This window comes from Anabrus simplex, chromosome 11 (genome assembly GCF_040414725.1).
Source record: "Anabrus simplex isolate iqAnaSimp1 chromosome 11, ASM4041472v1, whole genome shotgun sequence".
NCBI lineage: Eukaryota > Metazoa > Arthropoda > Insecta > Orthoptera > Tettigoniidae > Anabrus > Anabrus simplex.
In genome coordinates this window covers 111,042,241-111,061,246 of record NC_090275.1, presented here as the reverse complement: position 1 = coordinate 111,061,246, position 19,006 = coordinate 111,042,241, and the positions used below count along the sequence as shown (strand labels likewise).

At 38.7% G+C, this 19,006-nt stretch overlaps 1 protein-coding gene across 1 annotated transcript in view; it reads right to left on the bottom strand.

Annotated features, from left to right (window-relative positions):
• LOC137502681 (uncharacterized PE-PGRS family protein PE_PGRS54-like) overlaps window positions 1-19,006 on the bottom strand; it is a 119,623-nt gene that overhangs the window by 12,395 nt on the left and 88,222 nt on the right. The window contains exons 13-15 of the mRNA XM_068229622.1: window positions 18,362-18,535; window positions 15,640-15,747; window positions 14,430-14,612 (exon numbers count right to left, since the gene is read on the bottom strand). Of these exons, the coding sequence (XP_068085723.1) occupies window positions 14,430-14,612; window positions 15,640-15,747; window positions 18,362-18,535 (465 nt within the window). The remainder of the gene's footprint in view (window positions 1-14,429; window positions 14,613-15,639; window positions 15,748-18,361; window positions 18,536-19,006) is intronic.

Sequence of the window (19,006 nt, the reverse complement as noted above, 5' to 3'; positions counted from 1 at the left end):
AAAATTAGTGCAGTTTTATTATAAAATCTTAGGGAGTGAACCTCAACATTAGTGACCCAAGTTAAGTTTATATCTCCACGAGAACATTAAGTATTCCAGCGTGTGTGTACACATTTTAATATCTGTTGTATTAGTTACAGCCTACACTTCTGGAACGTGGTGGAACTCATCCCAGTGAATCGCCGTGTACATCAAGATGGATTCTTCTTCTACAATGTGCATCTTAATTTAATCGTGGGACATCTACTGCCGTGTCTCCATGATCTTCTAAACATGTAAGGCACTTCTGGTTGGAGAGGGTGTCTGACCGGGAAAATGCCGGACTGACTGACTTCAACCTGGAAATTGAACCTCATCTAAACTTGAGTACCATTTTTAACTGTTTATTTTCTTTCTCATCTTTGTAAAACTAGAGGATCTTTCTTCTCTAAATGGTAGCTCTATTATTTCTTGTAGTTGATTGAGTTATACCATTTTCCATTTCTTGAGGTGTCATGGTAGTCGAGTTACATGTGTGTGACCGAAATTTGAAATCTATTAGATTAGCTGTGTAGTCTGTCCTTGAATGAGTTCTCATTAATAGGTTTTAGACAGATTTAAAAATCACTGACCATGCGACAAACCTCATTTGTTTGCCTGTGATATTGGAAATAATCTGGAGTGGAGTTACGTGTAAAATTTGTGAGATAGGGTCGAATTTAATGTCATTTTAAGATCACTTGCATTCTCTAGGATTGAGTCATCTAATTTCACGACATTTCAGGAGGACTGACAGATCTAATAATCGCTTAAAATAATAATAAATTTAAGTAAAGATCGGGTTAAGAATGGAATTAAACGGTCGTGAGCTAAAAATTATCTTAAATTCCTTATATGTGAGATTTAATGTGCTCAGTTCATGATGCGCCTGGAATATGGCAGTCCTGCGGGATATTAATTGAATAATTTATTAATTGGAGAATTTATTAGTGAATGACTTGTTGTTGTGTCTTCGGGAGCACAATGTGATTTATTACAAGTGGAGCACATGTTGAATACGTTTCATGAATAGGGAATAATAATAATAATGTGATTAAATGCGGAAACACACTTCTTTCACTTCACGTGAACCATCTCTAAGCTGAGTCAGCGTGGAGGGGAGGTTGATGATGTCACTGCGTGCGGCGTGAAGACAGGAAACACACTGTCCTCACATTCACACATCACGGCATACTTCGTCCGATGGCAAACTACGATAGTACAACCAATTAATCGGATTCTGATGACCTTTTAATTGCCTGTGATGTTTCTGTTGCCATGAGTACTGTCTGTCGCAAACGACTGTGGGCACATGAAAGTTATTTGCGGTGAATACCACAATTTAGTAAGGGAGCTAAATGGGCATCCAGAAAAATTTCAGATGTACTTCAGGCTGAAAACAAAAAATGAATTCAACTACTTACATAATCTCATCAAGGATGAAATTGTTGGCCGAAGTACGCCCTGCATTTGCAACTTATTCGGAGGAATCCTACACATGCATTTCATATATCGGAAAATTTCAAAGGATAATTCAACTCATTTGAAGACTCTGCAATGGCAATTACCAACAGTAGTAGTATAATAGGCGGGTTCTGCGGCCGCCTACGCCTCAGGGCTCCCAGAGGCCCCCTCCGCCTCACGCGTGGCCCTCCCAGATGCCTCCTCCGCCTCCGCCTCCCGAGGGGCCTTCCCGGAGGCCTCCTCCGCCTCCCGCGGGAAATTTGAATTGGTAAACAAAGCCACGTGCTTTTTGACAGCTGTCATCGACAACAACGCATCGCTAACCTCACTGCTGCCATCTTGACGGCCTAAACCTCAGTGGTACCAAATTAACCTAACTAGCGCGAGATTTGAATAGGTAAACAAATCCACGTGCTTTTTGACAGCCACGTGCTTTTTGACAGACAACAACGCATCGCTAACCTCAGTACTGCCATCTTGACAGGCCTAAACCTCAGTAGTACCAACTTAACCTCACTAGCGCGAGATTTGAATCGGTAAACAAAGCCACGTGCTTTTTTGACAACCACGTGCTTTTTGACAGACAACAACGCATCGCTAACTTCAGCGTTACAATCTTGACGGACCTAAACCTTAGTGGTACCGACTTAACCTAACTAGCGTGAGATTTGAATCGGTAAACAAATCCACGTGGTTTTTGACAGCTGACATCCGCCATCTTTTATCAACAGAGCACAGTGCTGCCCTCTTTAGCTACTTACCTTTGAAATGTGGTGGCGGATAATTTGAAAAGTGCTTTTTGATAGCAGCCATCTTTAATCGACAGAGCACCGTGCTCCACTCTGGTGACAGACAATTCCACGTGACAGCAGCCATCTTTAATCAAGAGAGCACAGGGCTGCACTCTATGTGGTGGCGGCAATTTGAAAAATTTCACATGCTCTTGTTTGGAAACAAAGCCACGTGCTCTTTTGACAGCTACCATCCGCCATCTTTAATCAAGAGAGCACTGTGCTGCACTCTCCAGTTGAAATGTGGTGGCGGCAATTTGAAAAATTCCATGTGCTCTTGTTTGGAAACAATGCCACATGCTTATTTGGCAGCTGTCATCCGCCATCTTTAATCTATAGATCACAGTGCTGCACACTTTAGCTGAAATGTGGTGGCGGATAATTTGAAAAATGCTTTCTGACAGCAGCCATCTTTAATCCAGAGAGCACCGTGCTGCCCTCTTTGTGGCGGTGGCAAATTCCACGTGCTTTACAAACTCTCGTGCTTTTTTCTGACAGCTGTCATAAACCATCTTGCATCACAAACCTCAGTGCTGCACTCTTTTGCTAGATACCTTTGAAATGTGGTGGCGGCAACTTGAAAAATTCTATGTGCTCTTGTTTGGAAACAAAGCCACGTGCTTTTCTGACAGCTGTCATCCACTATCTTTAATCAATAGGGCACCGTGCTGCTATCATGCGGGCAATTTCGTCAGCTGTCATCCACCATCTTTAATCTACAGAGCACCGTGCTGCCCTCTGTAGTAGCGGGCAATTTGAAAAGTTCTGCTAGCTGTCATCCGCCATCTTTAATCAAGAGAGCACCGTGCTGCCCTCTTTAGCTAGATACCTTTGAAATGTGGTGGCGGCAAATTGAAATATTCCACGTGCTCTTGTTTAGTAAACAAACTCACGCGCTTTTTGTCAGCTGTCATCCGCCATCTTACATCGCAAACCTCAGTGCTGCGCTCTTTAGGTACATACCTTTGAAATATGGTGGCGGATAATTTAAAAACAAAAATTCTACAGCAGCCATCTCTCGACGCTAATTGCACAAGATGGGTGGTATACATGACTCCTTAAAGTTGCTTATGCAAGATGGCCGCTATACATAGATTCTTATGAGACGCCCTTGGGATGCTTGCGCAAGATGGTGGTTCTAAAAGGCTCCTTATGAGAACCCCTAGGGATGCTTGCGCAAGATGGTGGTTGCTCTTATGAGGCGGCTTAAGGGTCCTTGCACAAGATGGCTAGCGACGCCCTAAGGATGCGTGCACAAGATGGCGGACACAAGATGGTTGCTATACACGACTCCTTACGAGACGCCTTAAGGGTGCTTGCGCAAGATGGCTGCTGCTCTTATGAAGAAAGCTAGCTTAGGGGCTAACGTGTCGTGTTAGTTCGATTCATTAAATTTAGGGCTTAAATGCAAAATGATAAATATCTCGAAAACGGTGCATCGTAGAGCAAAACGGACAAAATTTTTCCGCCTAGTACGTAGGTTCGCAGTATGAGGAACAAGAAAAACATAGTCTAATGATGGGATCAACGGTTCGGTTCCTACTTAGGTCCTTTGGGATTTGCTCTGTTTTAGCTTGTATTGAAGCGAGTCTTCATGACATGATCAGGTCTAGCTATGGTAAGAGTATAACGTACCGTGCTGGTTCGATTCATTAAATTTGGGGCTTAAATGCAAAATGTTAAATATCTCGAAAACGGTGCATAGTAGAGCAAAACGGACAAAATTTTTCCGCCTAATACCGAGGTTCGCAGTATCAGGAACAGGAGAAACATAGTCTAATGATGAGATCGACGGTTCGGTTCCTACTTACGCCCTTTGGCATTTGCTCTGTTTTAGCTTGTATTGAAGCAAGTCTTCGTAACATGATCAGGTCTAGCTATGGTAGAGAGTATAACGTACCGTGCTGGTTCGATTCATTAAATTTGGGGCTTAAATGCAAAATGTTAAATATCTCGAAAACGGTGCATCGTAGAGCAAAACGGACAAAATTTTTCCGCCTAATACTTAGGTTCGCAGTATCAGGAACAAGAGAAACATAGTCTAATGATGAGATCAACGGTTCGATTCCTACTTAAGCCCTTTGGCATTGGCAGCTATCTAATTCTACAAGATGGTGGCTGCTCTTATGAGACACAAGATGGCTTGAGACGTCCTAGGGATGCTTACGCAAGATGGTAGACACAAAATGGTGACTATACATAGCTCCTTATGAGACAGCCTAGGAGTGCTCGCACAAGATGGCGGCTAGTCTTATGAAGAAAGCTAGCTTAGAGGCTACTGCGCAAGATAACGGCTGCTGTTATGCATGCGGTGTAGGGCAATTTGAAATTCTATGTGCAAAATCAACAGAGCACCCTGCTGCCCTCTTTAGCTGAAATGTGGTGGCGGATAATTTGAAAAATTCTTTTGACAGCTGTCATCTTTAAACAATGGTGACTATACATAGGCTGTTAAAGCCTTATCATTCTCCTCCTCCTCCTCCTTCTCTACCTCCTCCTCCTCCCCATCCTCCGCCTCTTATGTCAAGGCATAGTTTTATATCGAACAAGTTTAAACCTGCATCGCGAAGGCAAGCGTGTGCAGCGATAACATTATTGTGCATCTTTAGACTTGCGAAACATTAGAAGAGTAGAACCAAACGCTGTACTCGGTACAACATGTGATCAGAATATTGATTGATGTGTTCAGAACACAAAATAAGTGATCAAGACTAGAATTGAACACTGTACTCAATACATCATGTGTTTAGAACATGTCAGGGGATACCCTTGTTCTAAGAAGATCAGATTGAAACATAACAAGACTAGAATCGAACACTGTAATCGATGTTGTTAACTTCAACATATGATCAGAACATTGTTTGATGTGTTCAGAGCAAAAGTACAATTTTAATAATTTGCTTAGTGTAAAATCAAAAACTATGGAAACACACTGTGCACATATCGCGTAGCTAACTCGCTCAGTAAACGATATTGCAAAACTACAACTTCAATGATCCCAGGGGTTACGTCTTATCAGAAGGGCAAAAAAGGATGAAAGGACTCTTCCGCCTCCTAACTGCACATTCCCTGGCTAAAGGGCTAATGGACAAAAGGGCTAATGGGCTAAAGGGCTAATAGGCAAAAGGGCTAAAGGGCTAAAGGAGCAACAACCTCATCGATCGCTATCAGCAAGAACGCTTGTACTTTGTTAAGTGTAGAAAATTAATCTTTATTTGTAAATGGTTTCATGTTCAGAACAAGGAATGGAACCTAGGGGTTACGTCTTACCTAATAAAATCCCCGAGGTGCGATGAGTTACGTTTTTCGAACTAGTGTTTGGAACACTGAACTTTTCAAGACGATAGCAGAGAGTTTAGCAATGTACTGTTGTTGGATTATAAATTCCGCGCTACAACATGCATAAGGTGGCAGCTTTGAGGTTTACCGCCGTAAAGATGGCAAGAGTGAGGTTAGCAATGTTCCGTTGTTGGATTTTAAATTCCGCGCTGTAACATTCATAAGGTGGCAGCCTTGAGGTTTACCGCCGTAAAGATGGCAGCAGTGAGGTTAGCGACGCTCTATTGTCCTTCAAAGTGAGGTTAGGGTTCGTCAAGAAGACAGCTGTCAAAAAAGCACGTGGCTATGTTTACCAAACAAGAGCACGTGGTCGTGACTTCACGGTCACGTAGTATGCTGCTTCAGCATGCAAAGTTCAATGTCTACACCTACATAGTGAACACTCTGCTATGTTCACAAAATTTTTACTCATAACGATTTTTTATGCTTTAAGTTCGTGCACATAGGTTATGTTAAGATAGCAGCACACGTACAAGCGATGGTCGCACGCTCGCGTAGAAGTTGCTTAGTACGATAGTTGATGTATGCATTATCAAAAGGTGATATGTACACGCTTTTAAACCTTGCTATTCTTACTGCTACTATGTTCGCAAGATTTTCAAACATCGCTATTCTTTGTGCTTTAAGTTCGTTCGCATAGGTCATGCTAAAGTAGCAGCACAAACACATGTGAACGTTGTACATTCTAGCGGGATGTGTTTAGTACGATAGTTGATGCATGCAAAATCGATAGGTGATGTGTACACGCTTTGAAACTTATCTATTCTTCGTGCTTTAAATTCGTGCACATGGGTTATAGTAAGATAGCAGTACGCTCTAGCGGGAGAAGTTTAGTACTCTAGTTGATGCGTGTATAATCGATAGGCAATGCGTACACGCTTTTAAAACATTGCTATTCTTACTGCTGCTGCTATGTTCACAAGATTTTTATACATCGCTATTCTTTATACTTTAAGTTCATGTGTATAAGTTATACTAAGTTAGCAGCATACTTATAAGGTTGTTGCACGCTCTCGTGGAAAAAGTTTAGTACGAAAGACGATGCATGCAAAATCGATAGGTGATGTGTACACGCTTTGAACTTGGCTATTCTTTGTGCTTTAAGTTCGTGCACATAGGTTATGTTAAGATTGCAGCACACACAAGCAATGATCGCACGCTCTATAAGAAGAAGTTTAGTACAAGTGTTAATGCGTGCAAAATTGACAGGTGTTGTGTACACGCTATTCTTTGTGTTTTAAGTTCACACACATAGGTAGCAGCACACAATTGCGAACGTTGTACACTCTAGCGGCAGAAGTTTAGTACGACAGTCGATGCATGCAAAATCGATAGGTGATGTGTACGCGCTTTGGAACATAGCTATTCTTTGTGCTTTAACTTTATACACATACGTTAGCAATACACATATGCGATCGTTGTACACTCTGGCGGTAAAAAATATTCGATGCATGCAAAATCAATAGGTGATGTGTACACGCTGTTAAACATCGTTATTTTTTGTGCTTTATGTTCGTGCGTATAGGCTATGCTAAGATAGGAGTACAATCTAGCGGAAGAAGTTCAGGGTGATGTGTACACGCTTTAAAACATGATTATTCTTTGTACTTTAAGTTCATACACATATGTTATGCTAAGATAGCAGCACAATCTATCGGAAGAAGTTTAGAATGAGAGTCGATGCATACAAAATGGATAGGTGATGTGTATACGCTTTGGAACACGACTATTCTTTGTAGTTTAAGTTCATGCGTATAAGTTATGCTAAGATAGCAGCACAATCTAGCGGAAAAATTTAGTATGACAGTCGATGCATGAAAAATCGATAGGTGATGTGTACACGCTTTTAAACATGGCTATTCCTTATACTTTAAGTTCATGCGTATAGGTTATGCTAAGATAGCAGTACAATCTAGCTTAAGAAGTTTAGTACGATAGCTGATGCATGCAAAATCGATAGATGATGTGTACATGCTGTGAAACATGGTTGTTCTTTGTACTTTAAGTTCGTGCGTATAGGTTATGCTAAGATAGCAGCACAATCTAGTAGAAGAAGTTTAGTGTGATAGTTGATGTATGCAAAATCGATAGGTAATGTGTGCACGCTTTGAAACATGGCTATTCTTTGTACTTTAATTTCATGCGTATAGGTTATGCTAAGATAGCAGTACAATCTAGCGGAAGAAGTTTAGTACGATAGCTGATGCATGCAAAATCGATAGATGATGTGTACATGCTGTGAAACATGGTTGTTCTTTGTACTTTAAGTTCGTGCGTATAGGTTATGCTAAGATAGCAGCGCAATCTAGCGGAAGAAGTTTAGTATGATAGTCGATGCATGCAAAATCGATAGGTAATGTGTACACGCTTTGAAACATGGCTATTCTTTGTACTTTAAGGTCATGCGTATAGGTTATGCTAAGATAGCAGCACAATCTAGCGGAAGACGATTAGTGCGATATTGATGCATGTAAAATCGATAGGTGCTGTGTACACGCTTTAAAACATGGCTATTCATACTGCTGCTCTGTTCCCAAGATTTTTAAACATAGCTAATCCTAATGCTGCTCTTAACGACGTAGATCTAAGGATTGATTACGTGACCGTGACGTCACGACCACGTGCTCTTGTTTGGTAAACATAGCCACGTGCTTTTTTGACAGCTGTCTTCTTGACGAACCCTAACCTCACTTTGAAGGACAATAGAGCGTCGCTAACCTCACTGCTGCCATCTTTACGGCGGTAAACCTCAAGGCTGCCACCTTATGAATGTTATAGCGCGGAATTTAAAATCCAACAACGGCATATTGTTAACCTCACTCTTGCCATCTTTACGGCGGTAAACCTCAAGGCTGCCACCTTATGCATGTTGTAGCGCGGAATTTATAATCCAACAACAGAACATTGCTAAACTCTCTGCTATCATCTTGAAAAGTTCAGTGTTCCAAACACTAGTTCGAAAAACGTAACTCATCGCACCTCGGGGATTTTATTAGGTAAGACGTAACCCCTAGGTTCCATTCCTTGTTCTGAACATGAAACCATTTACAAATAAAGATTAATTTTCTACACTTAACAAAGTACAAGCGTTCTTGCTGATAGCGATCGATGAGGTTGTTGCTCCTTTAGCCCTTTAGCCCTTTTGCCTATTAGCCCTTTAGCCCATTAGCCCTTTAGCCAGGGAATGTGCAGTAAGGGGGCGGAAGAGTCCTTTCATCCTTTTTTGCCCTTCTGATAAGACGTAACCCCTGGGATCATTGAAGTTGTAGTTTTGCAATATCGTTTACTGAGCGAGTTAGCTTCGCGATATGTGCACAGTGTGGTTCCATAGTTTTTGATTTTACACTAAGCAAATTATTAAAATTGTACTTTTGCTCTGAACACATCAAACAATGTTCTGATCATATGTTGAAGTTAACAACATCGATTACAGTGTTCGATTCTAGTCTTGTTATGTTTCAATCTGATCTTCTTAGAAAAAGGGTATCCCCTGACATGTTCTAAACACATGATGTATTGAGTACAGTGTTCAATTATAGTCTTGATCACTTATTTTGTGTTCTGAACACTTCAATCAATATTCTGATCACACGTTGTATCGAATACAGCGTTTGATTCTACTCTTCTAATGTTTCGCAAGTCTAAAGATGCACAATAATGTTATCGCTGCACACGCTTGCCTTCGCGATGCAGGTTTAAACTTGTTCGATATAAAACTATGCCTTGACATAAGAGGCGGAGGAGGGGGAGGAGGAGGAGGTAGAGAAGGAGGAGGAGGAGGAGAATGATAAGGCTTTAACAGCCTATGTATAGTCACCATTGTTTAAAGATGACAGCTGTCAAAAGAATTTTTCAAATTATCCGCCATCACATTTCATCTAAAGAGGGCAGCAGGGTGCTCTGTTGATTAAGCACATAGAATTTCAAATTGCTCTCCACCGCATGCATAACAGCAGCCGTTATCTTGCGCAGTAGCCTCTAAGCTAGCTTTCTTCATAAGACTAGCCGCCATCTTGTGCGAACACCCCTAGGCTGTCTCATAAGGAGCTATGTATAGTCACCATTTTGTGTCTACCATCTTGCGTAAGCATCCCTAGGACGTCTCAAGCCATCTTGTGTCTCATAAGAGCAGCCACTATCTTGTAGAATTAGATAGCTGCCAATGCCAAAGGGCTTAAGTAGGAATCGAACCGTTGATCTCATCATTAGACTATGTTTCTCTTGTTCCTGATACTGCGAACGTAAGTATTAGGCTGAAAAATTTTGTCCGTTTTGCTCTACGATGCACCGTTTTCGAGATATTTAACATTTTGCATTTAAGCCCCAAATTTAATGAATCGAACCAGCACGGTACGTTATATTCTCTACCATAGCTAGACCTGATCATGTTACGAAGACTCGCTTCAATACAAGCTAAAACAGAGTAAATCCCAAAGGACCTAAGTAGGAACCGAACCGTTGATCCCATCATTAGACTATGTTTTCCTTGTTCCTCATACTGCGAACCTACGTACTAGGCGGAAAAATTTTGTCCGTTTTCCATGTTTTCGATTGTTTAATGTAATTTAATCTGGTCGTGCATTTATTGCAATGGCACGGATTGTGTTCAACGTTTTTTGCCACCATAATGCCTTATTTAGCACACCTTAAGGAACAATTTGTTAAGATTAGCGTCGAGTAAGACCAGGCTAGGATTTAATTTGCGCTTTCCAAAGATTTAGGTGAAAGATCGTCGAGTTCATTCCTAGCAAAGGCAAGCGATTTGTAAATCAATCTTTAACTAACTCACACGTGGATATGAGAAAATTTTCAATGCATTTCTATTAAAATTTCAAAATATTTTCAAACTGACTTGAAACTTTAAATGCCATGCAAATATAAATTTAATGTTCACAAACGGCATAATCAGCTTGAATTTAGGTGATAACGAATAATGATAATAATAATAATTAATTGGAAGGCCACTTAATTATGAAAATGTGAATTATAATTACCATGAGAATTATTTCATGAGATACACTAATTTGTAAACATGATCGTGTGATGATAAAAGTAAAATACTACACAATAATAATAATAATAATAATAATAATAATAATAATAATAATAATAATAATAATAATAATAATAAATTAATTGTAATTTTGGCATTAATTTGATTTTCCATAAGAATGTCTACTGGTGTTATTAATGAACGTTATACATTTTAGTTATTGAAATTAATCTGAATTCAACGTTGACCACGTGTTGAGATTGCTATAAATTAATGGAACCTTAAGTTAATTTTATTGTGGAATAATAAGCGAGATAGCTGCCTACTAATTTTGTGTAAATTCTCATTGAAGTCTCTGGATACTTTTATTTAAATATCTTAATTTTTGAAGGCAGTGAAGGCCTAATCTTTTGTTAATTTTCATTCCAGAACAGTAAAACTGGAGGACGAGGATTATATTTTGGTTGTTAATTGCTACAGGAAGACCAAACATTATTAAAGCTCATTGTAATTAAATCCCAGCAAGGATATTTTTGTGTTTTGACGCTTGTGTTAATAAATGTAAAAGAGTTGTTTTTTAATTTTTTTTTTTTTTGCATGGTCAACACCCCATTTTCCTTAACCCTCAAGCACACGCGCCAAATTTTAGGACACAGACACACGCATGGGGGTGATTTCCACCCCACATATAATTGTATTGTAAAATATGAATTACCGTATTATTTGGAGATTTTAAGATAGATTATATAAGAATGACTCTGTCTACGGGGATCCACCCAGAAAGATATAAGAGCGGCGAGAGCACAGGAGAGTTATTTGTACATATCACTAGGAAATAAAATGACCTGGGGTGGATTCCACCCCATACGCGTGTGTTTGAGGGTTAAATGCCTCTAAAAATGGAAAGCCAGGAACGAAGGTCCACCCCGGAATCTCTCGCTCACTGGCTGGGCTTAGCTCGCCAATGATGGGGGCAATACAAATTTTAGTGAAAAATGGAAGAGTATGTACAGGTACTTTAACGCAGAAACAGGTTCCAAGATGGGAATTCCAGGAATCATTAATGAACAAGGGGAGTGTGTATGTAAGGATCTTCAAGAGGTAGAGGTATTCAGTCAGCAGTATGTAAAGATTGTTCGTTACAAGGATAATGTCCAGATAGAGAAGGTGACTAATGCTAAAGAAGTGTTAAAATTTACCTATGATAATATTGGCATTTACAGTAAGATACAAAGTTGAAAACTAGAAAAGCAGCTGGAATTGATAAGATTTCTGGGGATATACTAAAGACAATGGATTGGTATATAGTGCCATATCTGAAGTACTTATTTGATTACTGTTTGCATGAAGGAGCTATACCAAATGAATGGAGAGTTGCTGTAGTAGCCCCTGTGTATAAAGGAAAGGGTGATAGACATAAAACTGAAAATTACAAGCCAGTCAGTTTGACATACATTACATGTAAGCTTTGGGAAAGCATTCTTTCTGATTATATTAGACATGTTTGCAAAATTAATAACTGGTTGGATAGAAGGCAGTTTGGATTTAGGAAAGTTTATTCCACTGAAGCTTAACTTGTAGGATTCCAGCAAGATATAGCAGATATCCTCGATTCAGGAGGTCAAATGGACTGTATCGCGATTGACCCATCTAAGGTATTTGACAGGGTAGATCATGGAAGTCTACTGGCAAAAATGAGTGCAATTGGGCTAGACAAAAGAGTGACTGAATCGGTGGCAGTATTTCTAGAAAATAGAACTCAGAGAATTAGAGTAGGTGAAGTTTTATCTGTCCCTGAAAAATTAAGAGTGGAATTCTTCAAGGCAGTATTATTTGACCTTTATGTTTACTTATATATATCAATTATATGTGTAAAGAAGTGGAATCAGAGATAAGGTTCTGCGGATGATGTTATTCTGTATAGGGTAATAAGTAATTTACAAGATTGTGAACAACTGCAAAATTACCGCGATAATGTTATGAGATGGACAGTAGGCAATTGTATGATGATAAACGGGGTTAAAAGCAAATACAGTAGAGACAATATGCAATACTTTGTGAGATATCGAGGAACAGCGATTAGAGCTCTGTCTAGCGGAGTGACCTGAGAGTTACTGATTCTGTCATAAGAGCATATGTACTTTTTTGTGAAGCGTTTGGCGTTTTTTATGGACTTGCATTAATTTGACATAAGTAAATAGTAGCGTGTGTCATTCCTTTATATCTCCTCTCAATATGAGTGGAAAGATATATGCTGTGTTTGGCTACAATAACTATGAAGTGCAGAAGGATTCACAGTCTTTCTTCCGTTTCCCTCGTGACAAGAAAATGTAAGTAAATATTGTGTTTGCATATATATTCTTCCAGTTACAAAGAGATTTTTTATAGTACTTCCTAAACTTCTGACCTGTGCAGCCCACATTTTAACTGGCTTAAAATATAATAAGCTTATTTTATTGTATAGTGCAGCAGTTAACCTTCAGACCGATGTGTTGTTGTAGGTGTGATCTGTGGGTTTGATTTAATTCAGGAAAATACATATGCATATGTATGTGGCTGGTTGTGTTCCAAATTACCCCATTTAGAATGCTGCAATGTGTTGTCAAGCACTGAAGAAAATATGGGTGATTTAAGAAATGTACATATTTTGTTGAAACAATATGATGCAAATTTGCTTTACCCTAATGCAATGGCAAGTATTGCTTATAGGGAAATTTTGAATGTTTTTGCAGCTAAATGTATAGATTTTCTTTCTGTGAGTGGGCTTCAAGTTAAAAGGAAAATTGTCCAGCTCTTAAGTGTAAATTCATTGAATTATGTGTGTACCGGTAAGGAATGTGCCGATATTTTTATTGACAAGTGTCCTAATGTGATGATACAATGCTTTCAAATGAGAAAAAAGATAAATCTAGCTGTGAAAGTTCAGGCAGGTATGCTAAAGCTAAAAAAGTAATGCATAAATGAAATATCAATTCCTTTCACAGCATTCCATTTCACATCTTGATTATATGTGTAATTTCAGTCTTTAAATAATAACCTCTTAAATAATTCTTCATTCATTTATCCAGAATTGCTTTAGCAACTTTGAAGTTAATATCTTAGGAACACTTTCTTTCTAGATGTAATTTATTTATCCATTTCCGTATATACATTTCCATTGATATTTGAATTTAGTGCAAATTTTCAGGTCACGGCACTAGGAGCACCACTTGCGATTTGTCTGGCCTTTAACAAGGCTAAATCCGGAAGTGTCGCATATTGTCTCTACTGTATTTGTTAAAGGTCAGGTTGTGAGTTTCACAAATATGATAAGTCCTCTCAGTCTTAATTACTAGTTCAGGGCGTGAAAGTTCCTTTTGGGGATCATTGTAAGTACCTGGGTGTTAATATAAGGAAAGATCATCATTGGGGTAATCACATAAATATGATTGTAAATAAAGGATACAGATCTCTGCACATGGTTGTTATGAGGGTATTTAGGGGTTGTAGTAAGGATGTAAAGGAGAGGGCATATAAGTCTCTGGGATTGATTGATTGATTGATTGATTGATTGATTGATTGATTGATTGATTGATTGATTGATTGATTGATTGATTGATTGATTGATTGATTGATTGATTTTTCAATTTGTGGCCTGTGATCTATTGGTTCTGGTGTTGATGTCATTGCATTAATGCATTCAGCTTTGATCACTTCTCCAGTCTAGTGGGCAGTGTGGAAAGGAGAACATCATCAACACTTCAGTTAAACAGAAGAAAGAGAGGTTGTGATATAAATCTGATTAAACGGTAAGCCAATGTCGAGAGTGGACTTCTTGTACTCACCCTGTCCAAGAAGTGCTGTTCCTGAAGCAGCTGCAGCGCTGCCAATCAACCCGGCACCTCCAGCTAGAGCTGATGCTATTGGTATGCCCAGTTGTGCAGGAATGCTGGGTAAACTTGGTAGACTTGGTAGACCACCCCCTCCTCCGCTTGAAGGTGTAGTCCCTTCTTCAGCATCTTCTTCACCTTCACAAATGACACATTACTCTGTACAGTGCTGTAGAAACGCATAAGGACAAGCCGTATTTTCTTGCAGTGCCAAGGCCGTACTCAAGAATTTATTTTTACTTTCAAGTAGATTTTACAGATTTTACCTAACAGGTCAAGTAGAAAGATAAATTCATAGTGGTCTGGTGAGCAGAATCGTTGCCTACGTTATAATACAAGGCCTGTAAATAGAGCCCGTAAAGTGCTATGGAAGTGGTTACACTGAAGTTCAATGCCGGGCCTCTAGGATCGCTTTCTTGCCCCCTGTCTACCAGGTTCGTGCCTTTAAACGTGTTCATTAACTTAGTTGGTTGTGAATGTATTATGTATTTGTCTGATGTAATGCATCTTACGTTCTCAGTTCAATACGGACAAAAAATGAAATTCTTAAATTTAAATGATGTTAAACAGTCGCAGTTCCAGTCATGGTTTATTCACGAGAAACTAAAGGTAGTGGAATTTCGTTTCACAAGTTTCCAGTGAATGTTCAATGTTCGAAACATTATACAGAGGAAGTATTACGCATGAGATACGAATTCAAGGTGATCGAAGTAAGCCTCTGTTCCTAAGTTTTGATCCAAGTTACGTCATAAGAATCGGGCGATCCCAAAATTTAAACTCATTTTAACTCATTTTGACGACACACTTATGTGAAATTAAATTTTAAAAATTTAAATATTAACACTGATGATGGACCTTAGTGTCCAAAAACTGGTTATGTTTTAATAAAGTGTGTGCTGATACGACTGTACATATCAATAATAATAATAAAATAATTACATCAGCACTGTCAAAATGGCTTTGATATTTTATAATGATTATAATTTGACAGTACATTGGCGTGAGTTCTGCTCAACAATATGCAGGGAAGACATTTGCAACTAGCAGGCCATCTGACCAATCAACTAAATTATAGAAAAAAGGGGGCCTTTAATTTGTGAAACAGATAATAGATTCATTTAATGACTTCTGTCATAACTCTACTAGACTACACAAGATCACCTACCTCGTCCTCCTTCTTCCTCAAGGGTTGTAGCTTCACCGTCTTCTTCTTCAGAGGGTGTTATTTCCTCATCATTGGCAGGAGTTGTACTTTCCTCTCCTTCATTACCACCTTTGTTAACAAACATAGAGATCTTAATGTAATGAAGTGTATTGAGGTTAATTAAAATTTTAAGCTGAATACAACATAAGAGACAATTGTGAGAATGATCAAGAGGTGATAATAATCTGGAACATTTCCTTAATGGAGAAAGAAACACAGGTTGTGACTGACCATTAACCCAATCAGTTCAAGTTTATTGGTCCCACGTTCTCGCTTAGAAATCAGGTGTAAATCATCCTCAACATCAGTAAGCCACCTGGTCAAAACTACTATGCACCAGCCTGAAATAAATACCATAAATGGAACAGGAACCAGAATTTTCATACACAATTTTCAGTGCAGAATATTGTCCTTATAAGGACTATTTTCCTGAGGTCTTGTCATTGTGATATATTTTAAGCATAGAGATCCCAAGGATTGTCTGGCTGCCAATGTTGTTGATTTCTTGGCACCACCCAGAGGTCCCATGTAGGGCACTTTGAGGTTAAACCTCCGGACGTGAAGCAACAGTTATATGTTTTCACCTCAGCAACAAAATGGCCAATTGTGAACTGAATATTCATTTTTAGAGCACTTGTCTTGCCCACAACAGACATCCACAATATCTAGGGATTTCTCTTGACAGAACTCTGCCCTCTAGAGAAATGAATTTCATTTTATGGGTCCATATAGAACTTTGATTAAACCAAATAAAATAATAAGTGAGTTATTCCACCTTTTCAATACAAATTATTAGCAGCAACATTGAGTACGTTAAGGTTGGGCCAATTATGTTTAGGGCCTGTAGCTAAAATTGAATTTTTTTCTACATACATACATACATACATACATACATACATACATACATACATACATACATACATACATACATACATTATCATTATAGACTGTTATGCCTTTCAGCGTTCAGTCTGCAAGCCTCTGAGAATTTACTAAATGTCGGCACAATCCTCGATTTGCAACTAGTGCTGTGGCCTCATTTAGTTCTATAAGATTTTTTTTTTTTTTTTTACGTCGCACCGACACAGATAGGTCTTATGGCGACGATGGGACAGAAAAGGGCTGGGAGTGGGAAGGAAGCAGCCGTGGCCTTAATTAAGGTACAGCCCCAGCATTTGCCTGGTGTGAAAATGGGAAACCACAGAAAACCATTTTCAGGGCTGCCGACAGTGGGATTCGAACCTACTATCTCCCGAATACTGGATACTGGCCGCACTTAAGCGACTGCAGCTATCGAGCTCGGTAAATTGAATTTTCAATATCATTTAATTGTACATTGGATAAATTGATGACTGGTGGATAGAATTGTTCAAAAGTGTTTAGGGGTGTACTGGTTGATTTGAATTTCTTGTTTTGATAGTTGGAAATTTTTAGGAAATTAAGTTTTCTTTCTAAAATTTGCTGTTTTTTTGGTTGGTTCATTAAATAATTTATCATCAATGTGGGATTGGAAAAGATTCCATTGAGCATAGGACTACAACTCGGCTACTTCAAGATGAGTCTCATATAATTTAAGATTTAGTAAAGATTTTTTTTTTTTTTTTTTTTTTTTTTTCTTGTATAAGAATTTAATTTCATCTCTTAGCCATATTTTATTAGTTCTGATATGGCTTTTCCAAGTTTGAGGTGAAAAAAAAAACAATGTTTTTTCATAGTGACTTTAAGAAAGGAGTTAGGTTTAAAGAAATACATTGTTTAAGGAAATCAATGTCTTTTCCTAATTTTGTTACCTTATTTTTAAGCTTAAATAAAGAAAGGCATTATGGTTTGCCTGGTAAGCTTTATCCTCTAGAGAAATGAATTTCAATTTATGGGTCCATATTGAACTTTGATTAAACCAAATATAATAATAATAAGTGAGTTATTCCTTAAAGGTGGAATAACTCACTTATTATTTTATTTGGTTTAGAACTCTGTTCTTCAAGAAACATCTTCAGTAAATGACTGCTAAGTTACAATCAAAGAACAACATTTTACAGAAGATGTGTGGAACCACGTGGGGATCATTAGCATCTACCCTATGGTCTTCAGCTGTTAGTCTTGTGTACTCTGCTGCAGAATATTGCTCATCGATATGGCTGAACAGCAGTCACACCAAATTAATTGACACTTACTGAATGACACTATGCGCATGATACCAGAGACAATTAGATCTACTCCCACTTTATGGCTACCTATTCTATCCCGTATTCCATCACCTCACCTCTGTCGGGAAAATTCTCTCCTGTGAAATTATAACAAAATAACTGCCGGGCTGAGTGGCTCAGATGGTTGAGGTGCTGGCCTTCTGACCCCAACTTGGCAGGTTCGATCCTGGCTCAGTCTGGTGGTATTTGAAGGCTCAAATACGTCAGCCTCATCTCGGTATATTTACTGGCACGTAAAAGAACTCCTGCGGGACTAAATTCCGGCACTTCGGAGTCTCCAAAAAACGTAAAAGTAGTTAGTGGGACGTAAAGCAAATAACATTAAGAAAATAACTAACAACAGTCAGTTGCCAATCCATAGTGACATTAATGTTGCTCTTATCAACAGGCAAAAATGTAGACATCTACCTGTTAGAACAGCCAGAAACCTAGCAGATGCAGACTTTAATCTGCTTCAGGCCTGGAAGATATCTTACCTTGTCCTCCTGTACCCAGTCCTGGGAAAGGTAGACGAGGCAGACCAGGCAGCCGAGGCAGACCAGGCAGACGTGGAGTAAGCGATGGTAATCTAAATCCTCCACGACTTCCTTCTCCTTCACTTTCACCTTCTTCTCCAGCAGATGTTGTATCTTCCTCCTCATTATTACCACCTTGATTAAGAAAATAATAATAATAATAATAATAATAATAATAATAATAATAATAATAATAATAATAATAATAATAATAATAATAATAATAATAATAATAATAATAATAATAATAATAATAATAATCAAGATAGGTTAGCCAACAGATTACTACTCCTGCAAGAAGAATGGAAAACACAGCCTGGGTGCACAATGACCTAGTAGAAGTAGATGTCAAGAGGGAAGAGATACGGGACAGAACAACATTTAGGAAAAAGTTTGTGGGAATGAGGCATGCACCTGATAACCCACTGCCCAAGTCGCGGAATATTTCAGTAGAAGACCAAGAAAGGAAAAGCCAAAGACGTAAGAGTGCAAAGAGAAGGACAGGTAGATTGTGTAAACGTGCCTCACAGATTGTCGTAAATAATAACAACAATATAGTCTCTGGTATGCTGTTTAGTAGACATCTGAGAGGATGTCACAGAAGTC